Source organism: Chroicocephalus ridibundus, chromosome 4 (assembly GCF_963924245.1).
Source record: "Chroicocephalus ridibundus chromosome 4, bChrRid1.1, whole genome shotgun sequence".
Lineage (NCBI taxonomy): Eukaryota > Metazoa > Chordata > Aves > Charadriiformes > Laridae > Chroicocephalus > Chroicocephalus ridibundus.
The window spans coordinates 91,707,067-91,725,019 of record NC_086287.1 but is presented as its reverse complement, the minus strand read 5'-3'; the positions used below and the strand labels follow the sequence as shown (position 1 = coordinate 91,725,019).

General features: G+C 36.6%; 1 protein-coding gene across 1 annotated transcript in view; it reads right to left on the bottom strand.

The window, feature by feature from the left end:
- USP10 (ubiquitin specific peptidase 10) overlaps positions 1-17,953 on the bottom strand; it is a 55,617-nt gene continuing 37,664 nt past the window's right edge. The window contains exons 7-14 of the mRNA XM_063334745.1: positions 17,536-17,591; positions 16,033-16,136; positions 15,160-15,259; positions 13,672-13,852; positions 9,919-10,084; positions 4,795-4,939; positions 3,430-3,495; positions 1-1,083 (exon numbers count right to left, since the gene is read on the bottom strand). Coding sequence (XP_063190815.1) covers positions 896-1,083; positions 3,430-3,495; positions 4,795-4,939; positions 9,919-10,084; positions 13,672-13,852; positions 15,160-15,259; positions 16,033-16,136; positions 17,536-17,591 — 1,006 coding nt within the window. The 3' untranslated portion in view covers positions 1-895. The remainder of the gene's footprint in view (positions 1,084-3,429; positions 3,496-4,794; positions 4,940-9,918; positions 10,085-13,671; positions 13,853-15,159; positions 15,260-16,032; positions 16,137-17,535; positions 17,592-17,953) is intronic.

The following is a 17,953-nucleotide window of genomic DNA, read 5'->3' as shown; positions in this document are numbered from 1 at the left end:
CCAACTTTGTGACTTTTATTGATGGGCGACAACTTTATACTTCTAGATATCACTAAACTGTGTACAATCAGGAACTCAACATTATAGGAGAGCAGACAGCAAAATTAAACAAAGCAGACTTAAAGAAATATCAATTATTTTGCCCATTTTTTTTTTTTTAATTTCATGTACACAGAAGCATAAATGCAGTTTGAAATTTCTTAATAGCAATAAAGTTACAATCACCCATCTATATAGACTAACATCTTAACTCCAAATATTTGATCTGCAATGTGTACTTAAGCAGTTTCTCATCGCACAATTATTAAAATGTGTCTTCCTATTAGGAACCAGCAACTCTGCATTTTGTACGTTTGTACATTTTTTGAAGCACATAGGACCATTTCCATCTCATACACATCGGCTCATATTTTACCACTTATCAAAAACTATCGGGGAAGCAGAGAGCGCTTTTTATTTTTTTTTTTTTTTTTAATTTTTTTTACTTAAGATAAAACATTTTCACAGAAATCTACAAGTTCTGTTGCTGGTGCAGGGTTTTCTTCTACTACGCAATTAGAAAGTGGGAATCAAATGCAAATCCCCTTTTATTATCTTAGGATTCAGCATTATCTCAGATTAATTTTTTTGTATTTTTGTATTTTTATGATTCATGAGACTGAGTCTTTCAACCAAGTGACTTCATTCTGCAAAAGTCAAAAGCCAACACAAACCCAAGGTAGTCTCCTTTATCACTCTACCCCATAGTTGCAAGGGAAAAAAAAGAAGGAAAAAAAAAGAAAAAAAAAAGGAAAAAGATTCACTCAAAAGAGCATTTACAGGAGAAAAAAAGTTAGTGATAGTTGGCGTTCTACAAAGCAGGGATCTTGCACACACAGCGTAAAAGGAAGGAGTTTCACAGCAGGTCAACTCGGCGGTAGTACAGGAGGTAGGCTGTGCGCTCTGCAGACGGCTTCACCACCTGGTACTGGTTGATCACTTTGACTGCCTGGTCATCGATGCGTAACCAGCCGTTCAGACCAATTTGGAAGACGTCCGTAGTGTAGTGGCCACCAGTTGCGCTGTTTCCATGATGATAGACAACTGCAAAGAGAAAACGATGATGCACACATACACTATAGGTAGATAAATACCCACTGAAAGGATAAATAAAAAAAAAAAGTCACACATTGCCTTCCTCGTAGCATACTCATGGGTTTGCAGATGGTCTTCCAGATCTGGACTTAGCAAGAATCTTTAGCGCTTGCTTGCTTACATTTCATGCCACATAGGATTAGTAATGTTTCTCCGGCATACCAAACCTCATGATTTTAAAAAGGAGGTTTAAGTAAATTCAGAGTCAAAAGCATCAAATCGCATTTTAGAGCTTCCTAGAGGATTTTCTGGGAAGGATTTGCCTCACAAAGGCCATCGGGAACAGCGCAGCACGCCCTTCCCAGCTTCCAACAGGTGCTGCCACATGTAGGGAGAGATTCGAAGCTACGCGCTCACTCTGCCTGCCGATGACAACAGTATTTTATTGAAACTATTTGTAATAAATAAATAAATAAATTCACGTAAAGCTATGCAGTAGTCTAGTCTATTTAAAAAAAAAAAAATAAAAATCAGGCAAGACTTTTCAGATTGCATTGATTACAAATGTAAGCCGGTTAGTTATTCCACCTCTCATCAGTTTTTCCTTTTTGTCTTAACTATAATTTTAGTCTGAAAACGGGTTCTACTGAAGTCCCAATCTACAAGTTTCACATCGATTAGTTCTTGGTAACCTCCTTAACAGAACTGTGAGCTGAACACTCTGATTAACTGCTCATCTGCTGCTTCTGAGAGAGAAGCAAACTGGCTTCTTTCCTCGCTTCTCTCCGCTGTCAGACGCGTCCTGCAGAGACGACGTCTCGGCTCTCCTGGCAGAAACCGAACGCAAAGCTGGAAGCTGAGCTCTCAGCAACCGCCTCCAAATGGAAGAGATCTTTTATGTAACTAAGGATGCATTTAACTCCTTCTAGGAACATGTGAGCCTTAACCATATACTTAACAAGAACAAAAAAAAAAAACCAGAAGGAATATCCGTTTTTGACGCAAAAGCGGAAGTATGTAATTATGAAGTTGTTTACACTCCGTCAGACTAGAGTCACACTTCCAGCTCACTCCGATTTCCTTCACACTTCTATAAAAATAAACATTTTAGAGTAATTTGACTTAAGCAAAGCAAAAAGGCAGAACACACTACATTTATACATTCTGGGGAAATTCAGGAAATATTTCTTTTACAGGAGCTTAAACTTGAATTATTTATTTTCTAAAATTTATTGCTAGATAATTGGGCAAATCCTGGATGATATCTGAAACTTACTTCTTAAAAAGCTTATTTTAGTAATTTAAAATCCATCTAACAAGCTCAGTTTCTGTGTATGAGAAGTCGTAGACTGACAGAAGACTGAAGTATTGTACTTTTCCATAGAAGGAGTTAGAAAAAATTACAGCGGTAACACATTTAATTCAAGCCACCTTAAATACACTGTCTAAACTTGTCCCATGAAACCCACTATCAATAAAAAAAAAAAAAGAAAAAAATTACACTGCCAGAACCAGTTCCTAATTTCCACAAGAGACAGGTATGTTATTTCCTTCTGTAACCTCTGTGGTCACAAAACTGGATCCAAACCACCAAGTCACATCAGGCCACCAGGACTGGCACAGATTTGGTGACGCAGAAGTTAAGATCTCCGGTTCTCCAGTTTACTACATTCTCCCGACGCCAACACAAATAAGCAGGTGCAAATCGTAAACTATGGAGGAGTTTTAAACTTCAGGAAATTCATTACTACCCAGAGACTGTTTTGTTCAATATTAAAATGCCGCTTCTGCATTCTTACAGGAGCTTCCAGCCTTGACTACCAATTTAGATATTTCATATACATCGCACGCACTCTTAAAAACATGGTTTCCTCGCACAAAAATCATCATCTCCTACAAGTTACACTTTTCCACCTACAATATGCTATTCATACCCTGCCAGCAATACTCATCTTGAGGGTTCAAAGGGATGCAGAGCCAGCATTCAAACAGCCATTTCAAAAGACATTTGAAACATTATTCTGAGAATACGTGGTGTATTTTAGGCGCAGTTCTGTTACAGCTGTATTTCAGCCTGTGCCGATATTTTTCAGAGCGGACCCGTAACAGAACTCTGTTTTTGCACGAGCTTCAAGCTGGATCAGTCGGATATATAAATAAAGACATAGCAATATATGTGTATATGCACATACGCAAAAAATCACTAAATACAAGAATTTGACACCCACAAGTTACTTCAGTGTAATTTTAAAGAAAATTATTTTATATAATCCAGGAAACTCCTGAGAATTCTAGAATTCTATATGCAGGATCTGTATTTGCAATAGAGGGACCAGAGGCATATAGATAAAATACCTGCAAAGAGCCGGTAGGTTCTTTGGCCTTTAAAAATTTTACTTTTCACACCAGGAGACAGTAGCTCTGGAGGAGGAAAAAAAGTCACAAAGGCAACAGTTAGCAAGTTTAGAAATTCAATTCCAAAGGGATTAATTAGCTCTAAGAGAAACCAACACTACCATAGTTTAACTAAAATGTGTTCTGCAGTCTTTAAAGAACGGACAAGGTTCTGATACTCAGTTTGCTGACACTAACATTTATGGAAGGTTTAAAACTACCACCAAAAAAAAAATGAAGCAGGGGGAGGAGGGGCTGGGGACACGGGGAACAGGGGACGACAAGAGGGAAAAGATCAGACTATTCATCTCTTCCTTGCATTCCTGCTGTCAGACAACGACAAAGATCAATTTCAGATTCCAAGTCACACTACAACCAGTTTTGTCAAGGCAAATTGAACTATTTCTACAAATACCCATTCATTAAAGAATTTTTTTTAAATAAAATATTAAGTAAACTAAAAGTGCACTGTCTGAGAAAGTATGTATTTCACCTGAGACATGAATAATCTTTTTTTGATTATTTATTTTTTCCTATTTGAACAACTGGCTGGCTAACAGTCCATTTGTCAGATCTAAACAAAATGCATTTAAGTTGGCAAGCTTCAGATGCTGGGTCATCTGAAAGCTTTCACACCTTGTAAAATCAGTATATCTTAAGATACTGGTTAAAAGAAAGAACTTTGTTGTTTAACCTCTGAACTACAGCTCACTTGTCTGCTTTCAGGATGCATTTTCTATAAAACACCAGTTTCCTTTAAGCAGCCACTGTTTATTACAATAATTTGCCACTTCTCTGAATGAAATCTGAGATAAAATATCTAGTATTACTTAGCAACAACTTTGTATAGGGACGCACCCCTCATGCAACAGAATCACTTCCAATATCTGTCCTCAGCAGTCTATAACCGTACTCCTTATATCTGCAGAAAGCTCTTACTTAGCCAAGCTAATGTCTAAGATGTGCCAAAGCTTTTGAGATCTTTCACCATAATGTTCTTTGCAAAAAGGATGCCCATCTCATACCCAGGCACGACTGAACCCAGAAACCCAAATATATTCGTTCTATTAAAAAAAAAAAAAAAAAACCAAACAAAAACCAAAAAACAACCCAACACCTCAACCAAAAACCTCCAACCCACAAAATCCGAAAAACCCCATACAAGGTGTTCACCCAAATTACTATGTTTCTAGACAACAATGGAGAAGAAGTGTTATGCACAAAGCTGGGAGCAAGGAAGAAAACTGAAACACAAACAGCTCTCCCTAGGAAACACAACATTATCTTTTCCCTAAAGAGGGGAAAATTCTGTTCAAAAATCTTTACCTTTACTAATTTCCAGATCAACAGGATACTCAATATTCTTGATAAGTTTCTGACATCCACCAGTTTTCTCATATACAAACCGCTTGAGGTGCAAAACAAGAACAGGGGGGAGTTCTTCTAGTGTCACTCTTCGACTGATCTCCACCTAACACATACACAGAACAAAGATGAAGAAAGCCTGTAAGTTTTTGTTAACTGCTCAAAATTACTCCTTTAAACAAGGAAGAAGTATTTAATTTTAAATACACCAGCAGAAGAAACACGGAATTGCTGTTATTATTATATTAATTTATGATAAACACTGCACTTTATGGCTTAAAGCACACTGGGTCTTCAACCAAAGTGCTGTCTTAAAGGAGAACTCAATGCTTTGGTAGAATTTAATGCCTTAGAATAAGCGCAGATATTTAGGTACTGCAGTACTAAAACCACTTTACTGGAGATCTTCCAGGAACAACTCTTCATAACAGTTTAGTGATTAATAATTCTCAGCAAGCTATTATACTCTAATCAAAGGTTAATACCTTGTAACACGTGCTGCTGATTTCAGAGAACTCCGAACTCTAGAAGACAACAGCACCACACCTCAGTGCCTGACGCAAAAGCCTTTGAAAAGCTATTTTCATTTCTAAGAGCTGACATCTTTTTACAAAAAGATGAATAGAAGGAAAAGTAAGAACTAATCCAAATCACTTCTTAATTTGCAACAGGTAAAATTAACTATAATCAAAAAAGAATCTCTATAAAACAAAGAAAAACTACCAAAGATAAAGATTTTGCTGTAAACACCTACATCTACATTTATGTTAGTATTTCTGGAGCATTCAGTGAAATTTCTTGATTGAAATGCAAAAGCAGTGTTGCGTCTACTCTGCTAAAAAGTTTCAATGCTGTTTCCCTTTAAGAGTGCCCTGAGCATACCTTGGAATTCACCACCAAAATACTAGTTTCTACACTGGACTTCTGCAGTTGTAACTGGTACCATCTTTATTCCCCACTTCTCACCAAGAGAATCCTAAAACACTGTTGAAAAACCACCTTCTCACAACAGCATCATTAAAATACAGACCTAATCTCAGGGGGGATAACAATGATTAATATATTAAAAGATGAGTATGCAACAGTTCAAAAGTTATTTTGCATTAACCAGAAGATATTTGTCATTCCAGAAGTCCCTTGAAAATCAAAGTGAGCTGTTACGTAGGCTACCTAAAAATGAGTAAACCATCATGATCAGTTGTTACGAAAGAGATCAGTAATTAAAGACTTTTCTTTCTAAAAAGGTATGCTGGGTTCTTCAAGAGGTTCTGAAGAAAATTGAAAAATGTGAGTTATAACCCCACCTTTTGATTTTTATATAATTATAATCAAACAATCCGCAAAGTTACTGTCTAAAAAACCTGAAATTGAACTCAGAAGTGCAGAACAATTACATTTTGCTTTCCTAGAAGTCATGACACAAAAACATTTCTGAAAATAACTGCTTTAGGTTTTTCTCAATTTTTTTATATAGAAAAATCTCTTTATTCTAAATCATCAGCATATTATTTTTCAATACAGGTCTGGATTCCACTAGAACCTACTAAGTGTGGAACAGAAACTCATGGGGAAAAACTATTATCTCTTTCCAAGCTTGAAATGTAAACCCCCTTAGGATGCTGAAGCACGCAGTTTTGCAGGGTACTTGATTTCCTCATGGATCTGAGCTGATCCAATTTACAAGAAGTAATTCTACATTTGAACCAGAAATAGTCTCTACAAACCGTGCAAAACTTCACCTGCATCCGAAGGGTTCAAAACGTGCCTTTCTGTGTGCAAAACCCATCAAACCCCTGGCAACAGCAGCAGCTTCACTGAGCACTGAGGCAAGTTTTTTTGTGTTTTGTTTGCTCATAAAACCAGGAAGCCAAACAGGACCCTGTTCTTTTCCATTCAACAAGTACGTGCCTGCTGGTGCCCACCTCCTCAATTTCCAGGAAATAACATGCAGAGTAAGAAGCTACAAGGCAAATTCTGAAAGCGAAGGTGACAGCATGAGGTTCACACAACTCCTAAGACTTGTGAACTCATGAGAGGATGCATCTTCCACACATCTTAGCGTGGAACAGCTTCTGCTTTTAAGGAGTAAATCCAGCGAGGCTTTACTACTATCTCAAGATTTTCCTGCACTGAGTCTTCTGAATCTCAAATCTGAAGTCTTTGAATTCAGAGTTTTGTGCAAAAAGAACTTAATAGCTCCCAGCCAAGCCCAGGAACAGAGGATGCTGAAGAATGCCACTGCAGTGGTTTTATGGCAGTTGCCATTCTCCATCCTCAGTAACTGAGCTGGCGTCTGGGAACACATGTGTGCACCTCAGCACCTCTGCTCTGCGGCTCCGCATCAGCTCAAACCACAGATGAAGGCAGTTTTCTCTTACAGTGCCAGCATGAAGAGCGGCAGCTGAGGAACAGGCACGTGTTCCGCTGTCCTGACTGTGTGAAGGGGCAGCAACGCTACCAGCTAAAAGCGCCATAACAGTTTGTTTAGAGAACGGGAGTCGGAGTCCCAAGAAAATATTTGTAAGATCCTCAAGGAGCAGTTTGAGAACTCCAGGGGATGCGAAGGCTCCTTCTAAGGAGTATGTTGAAGGTAACCTGGGAAAGTAAATGAGGCTAGTTTGCTACTCAAGAGTCTTCCCTTCTGGCAGAAAACATGAGCAGGTCTGCAAATAGGAAGACGACTGAAAAAAAAAAAGAAGAAAAAAAAAAAAAGAAAATCACTTCAGTGAGGTTAAAAATTAATCCCCTTAAAAAACCCACCAATATCACCTGTTGAAATATTCAAGATGTAACAAACTGATCTGCAAGACCAGAAGGAACCAAAACAACTTTCCTCCAATGTTAGTGAGCAAGTGGAATGGAGTCATGAACAGCAAGAAAATGCCGCTCCATTTTAAACACCTATTTTTCATTTAAAACACCTAATTATTTTCAACACTGCATGAAAATCTGATTTCCTGTTCATATTAATACACACATAAAATTCAAAGTCAGCTCAAAGTGATTAAAAACCAAACTTTAAGATAAATAATTCACATATATTTGGAAGATTATTATTTTCATATCTGTTGTTTAAGTCCACAACTTGTAAAGAATACAATCCAGAGTAAAACAATCAGAAGACATTAATAATTTTTAATAATATGATTTTTAGCTTTACCAGTAGTCCTGAGTTCCCATACTGTAAAATGGAGATTAAATACTTCTTCACAATACATTTTGAGAATTACTATTTTGAGAAGTCCTATGCTTGTTCTACAGTCAATGTGTTCAGCGTTTTCACTACATTTTTAATAAAGAACTATTTCAACTTGAATTTCGTTAGAAAAAAAAATCTAAAAGACATTGTGAATACTTGTATTTCCATTCAGACTCTAAAATATAAGCCAGACCAAACCTCCAGCACCTAATTTGAACGCCCATTTCTTCCAAACCCCATAATTGAACACTGGGTTGTCAGTAAAGAAGTTAAAACCATCTGCAGTAAAAACCAAAAAATGAATGACCAGCAAAAACATCTATGTGGTAAATCATGATGAGCTTGCACTGCAAATGTTTCTTTCACATGGAAGACAACTGGAGAAATAAGTGTTCTCTAACATTTCTACTGACTATAAGGCAGATAAATTTCACGTCTCCATCTTCAGCTTTTCAAAGAAAATGGACCATCCTTTCTTTATCTAACCATATTTTTATTTGGAGTATTTAGAAAATTTACAGATACAGAAACGAGTACGAGAGAAAACATCTACAACTCAAGAGCCTCTTTCCAGCCTGGCCCACTGAAAGAAGTTACGAAGAGTGTACACAAAAATTTCCATCTGAGCAATCCGTGCACACCAGAGACGATGTTCTCCACTAACGCACACCATGAGAAGCAAGGCAACACCTTAACGGGGAAAACGTTTAATTTATTACCCTGTATCACAAGTTCTCAAACTGTAATGCCAAAAGCATGTTTTTCTCCCCAGGAAGTATTTTTCTATTGCAATTATTGCTATTATGTATTGTATTATTTGAAAAATAAGATAAAAAAATCTGCAGAGCTGCATGAGAATACAGAATGAAACGTCCTGGTACTTAAAGTGACAGAGAATCACGGGGCTTGGAGATCTCAAAAGCTCCTCCACTCCATCCCCTCTCAATCTATCATAACGATTTGTGTAAATCCTGACCAGTGTTTCTCCAACCTTCCTTGAAGCAGCGAGGATAACTCTACAAGCACCATGGGTAACGCCTAGTGTTACCTTATTTGTTCCTTTTACGTCACAACTTTTATACTGCCACTCATTTTGATTGCTTTTTTCCAGATATTCTCCAACTGTGAAGAACATTTTTCTTGAATTGATGACCTCCAACTGAACACAGTATTACTGACAAGTTGGGTCTTCTGGGGCTGTGTACAGCAAACCAGTCAACCGTACAGTGCCACAGACGCCGAACAGAGGTGTTACTGGCTACTGAAACATTACAGACTATTAATTCAGAGAGAAAGTCAGTGATCACCAGATGTTTTAGCGAGCTTCTAACCAGGCCTACCACCAATGAATATTTTCATTTTTGACTTGTAAGCGAAATGTGTAAATCAAAACCCATCGAGGATAGCCACACAGACAGCCATGGAAGTGTTCTGCTCTAAGAGTTTTCTCCTTAAAGCTAGAGCGTGCTTGCAAACGATACCTGGAAGGGCTGCCCCTTTACTAAGAATATCTGTCAACCCCCAGGAATCAGTATGTTAACATCAGTTCAAAGCTATTTTACTCATACTACTATGTATTATACCACAGTTCACCCTGTTAATTTAACATACGCTACACTAAAATGTCTAACCAATTACTACACCAACTCAGAAAACGTATCTATTTACAGGCATGGTTCTGTTTGAGAGTCGGTTCTCTTTCTTTCAGTGCACGTTTTCAAGTGTAATTTGTTTTACCACTGCAGGACACTTTGAAAAGGTTAGTACCTCTTTTGTTGTTAACATAAGTTACAGTGTTCAAGTAACTATTTGTAAAGCAGGAGCTGCATAAAAACCCTTTTAAAAAGCCTCGTGTTTGACTGTAAAAAGGGGTCAACAGAACACACCTCTTGCTTGGTTTTTGTGGTATAACCCTGGACAGACTCTCTTGCCACCAAACTTTCCAACGCATCCTGAACCGTGCGGATCTTGTCTGACTGGATATCCAGTTGCAGGGTGAAGAAAGGTTGCAGTGTAGCGGACTCCTTAGAACTCTGCTGGTAAACAACAGATCTATGGAAACAAGAAGTTAGAATGTAATAAAGCAGAGTAACTTTCAACAATATAGAATCTTCTAGTAAGAACAGATCAAAGTCTATATTAATTTATAGCGAATTCAAAACAACACACACAAATACAAAGGTTAAGCCTAAATTTCAACAACCTGCGTCCACCTTACTGCAATTTACATGACTTCCGCATCCACTTAGAGCGTACTGAACGGGATTATATTTGAATTGCTTTATTTACGCAAGGATTCAAACAGTTATTGCATAAGCATCAAAAGTTTAAAGAAAAATACTGAAATTTACGACAATGCACTTAAAGATTCACCTCCAGACTCCTTTTGCGTTAAGAGTTTTGAAATTATGTTTTCCAACAAGTCTTCAGAAGCACAAAATACTAGTGCTTATCTAACTGTGTGTTCTACTGTAAAAATTACAACTGATTCCAGATTCTCCAATAAAAATACACAAATTTTGTAGTCACTTCACTAAGCCCAATTTCACAATGATTTTCAATTGTTTGCTTAAATCTTGCCATAGGAAATATAAACCATGCTCCATCGAGGACTGGTATTTCCTTTTCCTCCCATCATTTTCTCTGGACAGACTTTATCCATGTACTCCTTTGTACATAAATGGGAGTTTTTTGGAAAACTGGCAGAAGTAACGACCTAGGGCATGAGAACACGTTTCCTGGGTTTTTTTGTTTTTATTTTTGTTCGAAGCGTATTCAGTCGCAGCCTTTAAGTAGCCTAGCTTGGTGATTGTTGTTTTGTGCAATGAGACCGTACCCTCTCCTCAGCCACAACGTCACTGCACCAAGTGGACTCTTCCTGATTTTCATTTCTCTTAAACTTCACTGAAAACTTAAAACCACCAAATACGGCCCAAGAATTATTTTTTTTTTGTTATGTTGAAAGCAGTACTTACATTAAAAAGCCCCAGCTGCTACAAAAATGTGGGTTTATACAGCCAAAGAAATCATTCATTTATTATATTGTTGCGCCTGTTACAGTGCCTTACAAAGCTTGAAAGCAGTGAAGTTAGTTAACATAGCTCTAATCCATGTAGCCACGCTGAAATTTGTCCTCCTCATGTACAAAATGTTAACATACAGGTTCCATGCCTGTCCTGTAAACTCCTACCAAAAGAGCTCCTTTGACTCAGGCAAAGCCCTGAAGCACCAAGAGCAAGCCAATGCATCTTTATATTGGCAAACGTATATCCTTCAGGGGAAACAGAGCATATGAAAAACAGGAGCATCTTTATTTCAGTTTAACGCTTCCTCCTTGGCTATATTTAAGGACAAAACCTTCAACACATGGCAAGCGCAGTGTTCCGACAAACAAACCCTTCACTGTAAGTCTCGCTGCTTTTGGATACGCTTCCCAAGCCCTTTTTAAGCTAACCATTATTTAGGGCAATAATCAACAGAAAAAAACCTAACAACTCTGTTTGCAAACCCAAGTATTAAAGATTTAATTAATAATACAGATAATATTCTGAAAAGATAACATTAAGGAATTATTTTTTTAATTATTAGAAATTACATTGTAGCATTTCTTCAAAGAGGCATGCAGAAATTGGTAGCAAAACCTTTGCTGGACTATGATTTTCTATTAAAAAAATCATTTATTAGAATAATTACAGATTTCAATTGGTCAAGGGAAAATGCATCATTTCTCGGGTACTGTAGGAACTCTACGGTAAGAAGTTTTGAGGAAAACAGGCACTACCCATTGCTACCCTGCTTAAACTACACCTATGTAATTGATGCATTTTCTTTTGAAATAACAGTGCATTTGAAGGGAAAAGTTGGTACTACTCACGGAAATATTTAGCAGACTTCTAACTGGCTTGTGAGCTAGCTTGCATAACAAATATTTGAAGTTCACACCAACCGAGTCAAAAGGGACTCTTGCACATGAACAAACCAGATCCCAACAGAACTGCGTATCTTCATACTTACACATTTAAGTTTCACATTCCTTAAGGAATACTTTTTGGGGTTTTTTTAAGCAATTATGTCTAAATAGACATTTAATAGACAAAGCGTCGAGAGGAAAGCCTAAAGTTTCCCAAGCCAAAAGATGCCAATTCAAACCGTGTTTTCCTAGCTGCTTTCCATTTGATTTTTCCAATTTCTGATGCTTTCATTTACTGGACTTCTGGCGATTCTGTTTTCAATCCTTCCTGTCTCCACCCTCAGCCTCAGAGGATGTAGCTTTCCAACATCACAACATGGGATACTATTTCTGCAGTAAATTGTGTGACCTAGTTTGGAGGCTAAATAAAACGGGTGTGATGACAACAGATGTCGGATCGGACCCTGTGGTTCTGCTGCTCAGCGCAAGTTTTTGCCTTTTTTCAGTATTACCTTTTCCTTATGTCAATTTTCTGTGGACTTTTACAGAAGACTGCGTTCTCTTAGTATTCTTAATTTCAAAACTAATGGAATCATGTAGAGATCTGAACAATTCTGACCGTGATAAATACACTAAGGGTATTAACAATACCTTGGGTATGTGAACATACCATCCACGCGGAATTTCATCAATACATACAAACATCTGTCTGCCAATTTCTATGGAGAACACCATTTTGTTTGCCAGTTGTCTGACTCAAGTCCCAGAAGAATAATTTCAGTGCGTTTCAGAGGCAGGAGGCACTAGCCCACATTATTCACACCTCTGGACTGAATACCTGGCAACGCAGGGAGTCAAACACCAGCAATTAAGTGTCTGTCTCCAATTTATAAATAATTCTTCAAGTCTGGCATTTTTGTTTTGGAGTATGTTTTTAGCAAGTGTTTACCTTGCTTTCACTTTAAATTATACATTTCTCCAAACAAGTCATGAGGCTTCCTTCCCAAAAAATATTCTTTCAGTATCTGCTCTCTGCCTTCATCTGGTATCAGACCTGAACATAAGTAACGTCCCACATTCCTTTCCTTCCTGTAACATCTTGTAGTAATTTACATTTTCTAAACTTTTCGTCTTTACCATTTTATTTATTAAGCATTACACTTAACTTTCCTGCCTTTGGGAACCATAAGTGTCTAAATAACCAAATGTCTGCAATTTTTCATTTTATTTCATTCTTTTCCTGACCAGATTTAAATATTAGCAAGTCTCAGAATCCCTTAGTATCTTTATTTACAAAATGAGTCAAGACTCCTTAGAGGTCACAAAAATTAGGTAGCTCTAAAGTTCTTTGGAATTCTTAGACATTAATACAAATATACAAAGCATACATAGTTCAAACTCCCTTCTATGCAATTCAGGGCTTTTCTTCTCTAAACAGTCTGTTCTTTCAAGACGCTTAAAAGAGATTCAGACTCTACAGTAAGTCATAGAATCATGTGATCGTTGATCAATCTTTTGGTCATCCTGGGCCGTGTCCTGAACCCTCTCTTGCATAACAAATGCTTCATGGTAGAAGTCTTCATCTCTCCTGGCCTGAACAAACTGTGTAACAGTCTCTTCTATCCAACTATCGAAATAATGGTGAAAAATACAGAAAGCAAAGCAGAGGAAAGAGTTATCTGTAAAGGCAAAGCAGCCTACGGTCTCAACGAAAATAAAAATACTGTACCTTATATGACCACCAAAAATATCAGTAATTGGAGTCTGAACAAAGTCAGCCTGTCGAGTGACTGATGATTTGTTGCGAGGTCCCACTTGCTCCCACTCATCCTCACTGCCTTCCCCTTGGTCATCTTGTTCCTCATCTTCGTGAAGGGTCTGAGCTTCAGGGCCATTGGACACTGAGAGTTCTTAAAGTGAAGAAGAAAAAAGCATTGTGGTTTGTTTGGGTTTTTTTTTTGTTTTTACAAATAAAACACATATACAGATACAGAATTTGAAAGAAAAAAAACCCAATACAAATGATTTTCAGAGGATAAAACGTTTTCATAGATTTGAGAAAGTAAATGAGAACAAATATATTCCAAGCTCACTCGTAGTTGGACACATCTATATATTAACAGAATGCAGCTCACTGATGACTGTATGTAAACAGATGTAGTTTTCTAGCAAAGTTTGATATATTTTTAGTAGTAAATTTGTGGGGTAGAAAATTAGAAAGTCAAGTGTTATTCTGGAAACATAATTATGCCATTATTAAATACAACTCCTTTTCTGCATGGATATTTTACAGGCAACCCAAGGCTTAGCAAATATTTTCTTTGCAAGTGCCAAAGTCAGGAGGCTATAAACTGCACACAGCTAAAGAACAAAATATGGAATGATCATTTTATAACATAAAAAAATTTACCTTACTACAGAGAAATTGGATAACTAGTGATCTTAATTATATACTTGCCTAATACTTGGTAGGACTAACAGTGTTCTATTTCATTTTTCATAGGGGACCCAAACATAAAGCCACTCTAAACTAAAACGGCATTTTAGTCTGCATACAAATTGTTAATACTTCTTGCCAAATGAAATTTTTCTCCAGCTTTGTCAATAAGAATTTTAAAGTAATTTAATACGTTCTGGTTTATATTAGATATCAATTAGCCATTAGTCTAGAAGTTTGCACTTTAAACCACTGTTGATTAAAATCTTTTTTGGAAGATCAGTGAAAAAACAGACTGATGTATTTTTGAACTACCACTGAGAGAGCCAAAACCCCAGTAAACAAGTGACATTGCAGGTATTATGAACGGCAGACAAACATACCCATGCTCAAGACAAGACTATTCAATTTGAATTAGCCTTAAATAATGCTCAGTTGAGCTCAGTAAAAATCTGTAATACAGAAATTTGTTGTTTAGGAGGACTGGGGTATATGACATTACTGTTGTCATTCAGAGTATTTACAGAACGATAATGCTTTTCCAAACACCCAGTAACACTTCAGATCATTTGTAAATTGGACAGCATGGACTAATTTTATCCTTTGAACAGACGTTAAAAAATAGATGAAAAAAAAAAATCTTTGAGACCCGTACAACATGACATTCTATCCCTATCTCAACATCTACTCCAAACATTACTCCGTATTACAGAATCATCACCAAAAAAGGAACATATTTGAAAGAAATTAAGTTTGCTACCATAAAAAAAACCCACTAACTTTCATTATGTGGAGAGAGAAGTTTCTTTAGGGTCAGCATTTCTTCATGTAGTCCATTGAGGATAAATCCCAAGTATTCTTCAGCATCCTCTTGCCTGCCCTGAATAAAATGGGGGTTTTTTTCAATGATTATATGGAATTTTCCCATCTTCATTTTAACAGAAGGTTCACAACATCGAACATCTAGCTTTCTCCTATTAATTTAGCTAATTTACCAACTACTCTGCCTGAGTTGTAAAGTCATATAACGTTTAAACTCTACTGTAACAACCCTTCATTTTTAACTGGTTCAAAAAGAACCTAGGCATTAATTGGGAACCTACCACCAACAGCAAGTACCCACGTAAACTTGACCTGGATGCAAGAATTTCTGTATTCTTTTCAATACAAACTTGATTTAACGTGCGAGTTGGTAATTATTTTTTTTGCTATTTCTTTTAAAAGTAGTATTGAAAGTTGCTATCAAACCAAGGTCAAATCAAAAGATGGTTTGAACCATGATCTTTTTTTGAAGTCTCTGTGAACCTTCAACCACTCCAAGCTGAATCCCAAGCAGAAATGAACAAAACTGCTCATTTCTTAAATATAAATCAATAGGCATCTTCTTTATAAAAAGAGATGTTCCGTTCCAATTATAATTTTTTCATTAATCTGGCATATCAAACCACCAAACTTACAATTAACATCTTCCTATAATTGAAGTCCCAAGACAGTTTAGCTTCATTGAGTGAATGGAGTAGTTCATAACGAACTACCAACTAGTTGATTTTAGTAATATTTAGGCCCAGAACCCGATATATGGCTTTACATTGTTTTAACAACAGTGTCTGACTTGCAATGCAATTACAAAAGCCCAAGATTTGTAAGTCACACCTTTTCTGACAGACTTGACTTTATAACTGTCAAAAGTCTATAAATGTACGTAGGTTCAAAGGCAGCTCCTGGTCGGATATCTCTCACAATTTTATCGCCTAAAGCTGCAAGGCAAAGAGAAGTACATATAAATAATAAGTTTTTCTACATTATACCTTAACCTTCTGTTCACATATCACTAGATTTTGGAATCCAAAATTATTTTGTTAGTAACAGTTTTATTATAATTTCAGTGACTCAAGCTCAGTACCTGCAAATGTTTATTTTTTTTTTTTAAACATCTTACATCACCCTACATAGACTTACAGATGGTCTGGAGAAGATAGCACTCTCTTTTTATAGTCAACACTCTGACGATTAACAAAAATATCCACAGCCATCATAAATGAACAATTCTAGTTCTATTTAAATTTTTTAATTCTTTTGTATTCAAAGAACACTTCCTTAAATCTTTTATGTATTTGTAATTCTAATAGATCACTTTTCCTCACTGCAGAAAAAACCAAAATACAAACAAGATACAGTTTGACAGAATGTTCAATCTAATGGCAATACAAGGCCTCCAAAACTACATTTAAAAACCACAGAATACAATAAAATGACATCGAAGTATAATAAGTTGCATAAGACAGTAAGATTTGTTTTACAGAAACAAAACTTAAGCAGCAAACCACAGAAATGTCTGAACTGTTTGGAAATCACTGGAACAACCAGCTCCTCGTGATATTTTCTTATAACGTTACATAAACACATTCCTGAAACTGTTTTTTTTTTCTATAAGTTTGTAATACAACAGATTTGGTTTAGAGATTTAAAAAATGAAGCCTACAAGATAATTTATTTGCATTAAAAAAATATTCTATTCCTCTCTACATAATCATCATTTATCATAACCATGTATTAGCAAGAAACATACGCCCGTAAAGTTTTCACACTGAAATAGTGCATAGGGTGGGGAGGAATTAAAAGCCCCAATAACATGCCTGCAGGCAATCTCTAACTGCTAAAGAGAGCTATTACGGCCCCATTTTGTTCCGAATGAACGAGAGTATTTAGTATTTAAGGAGGAATGACAGAATCGAGCAAGCTGATAAACCAAACAGCTGGAAATACGTAAGGAAGGAAACAAAGTCAAATACAGTGACTATCAAATGATTTTGTTAGAAAGGGCATGTTCTTAGAAGACATCTTAACAATGACGCTAACTTTCGACAAAAACTATTTTTAATTGCATTTGTACATCTGGTCTGCCAAATAGAAGAAAAAGTGTGCTGCAACACCTATGACTTTTTGACGTTAATCACCAATAAGAAAAAGCGTAGCACTGACAGAAAAGCAACAGCAAATTTTTTAATATATCAAGAAACTCCAAAAGTCCGAAGAGCCATGAAGGGGATCAAGCACGAGTATTTAAAGGTCTTAAGTACATCATACAATGCAGATCCTTACCCCAAAGCCTTCTTACCATGATCTTAAGACTTTTCTCCCCTTATTCCCACTCACCTTGTTTTGCTTTAGGAGGTACAGGCATATTAGTGAACTCATTCATTAAACGAACACTGAAACAGAATGGAAGGAACAACTAGACATGAGCAGCAAATTAAGACTTAGAAGGACAAATAATAAAATTTGATCATTGTCATTACTGACTGCCAGGAAAAAAAAAAAAAGAGAGATTAAAGACTATCATAATGAAGTCAGAGTAAAGTTCAGACATAAAAATTAACCCAATCACTGCTAATGAAACCAAGGTGTTATGTTAGCTCTAGCAGCTCTGACGGTTCATTTTTGCATATTAAACGCAATTTAAAACTGATATTCCTTAGGCAACAGGAAGTATCTTCCTTAACTAGTCAAGCAGTTGTGTAATACCAAGTTCATTATAAAAGCCACGTATCACCCAAAAAAAACCACACAAAAA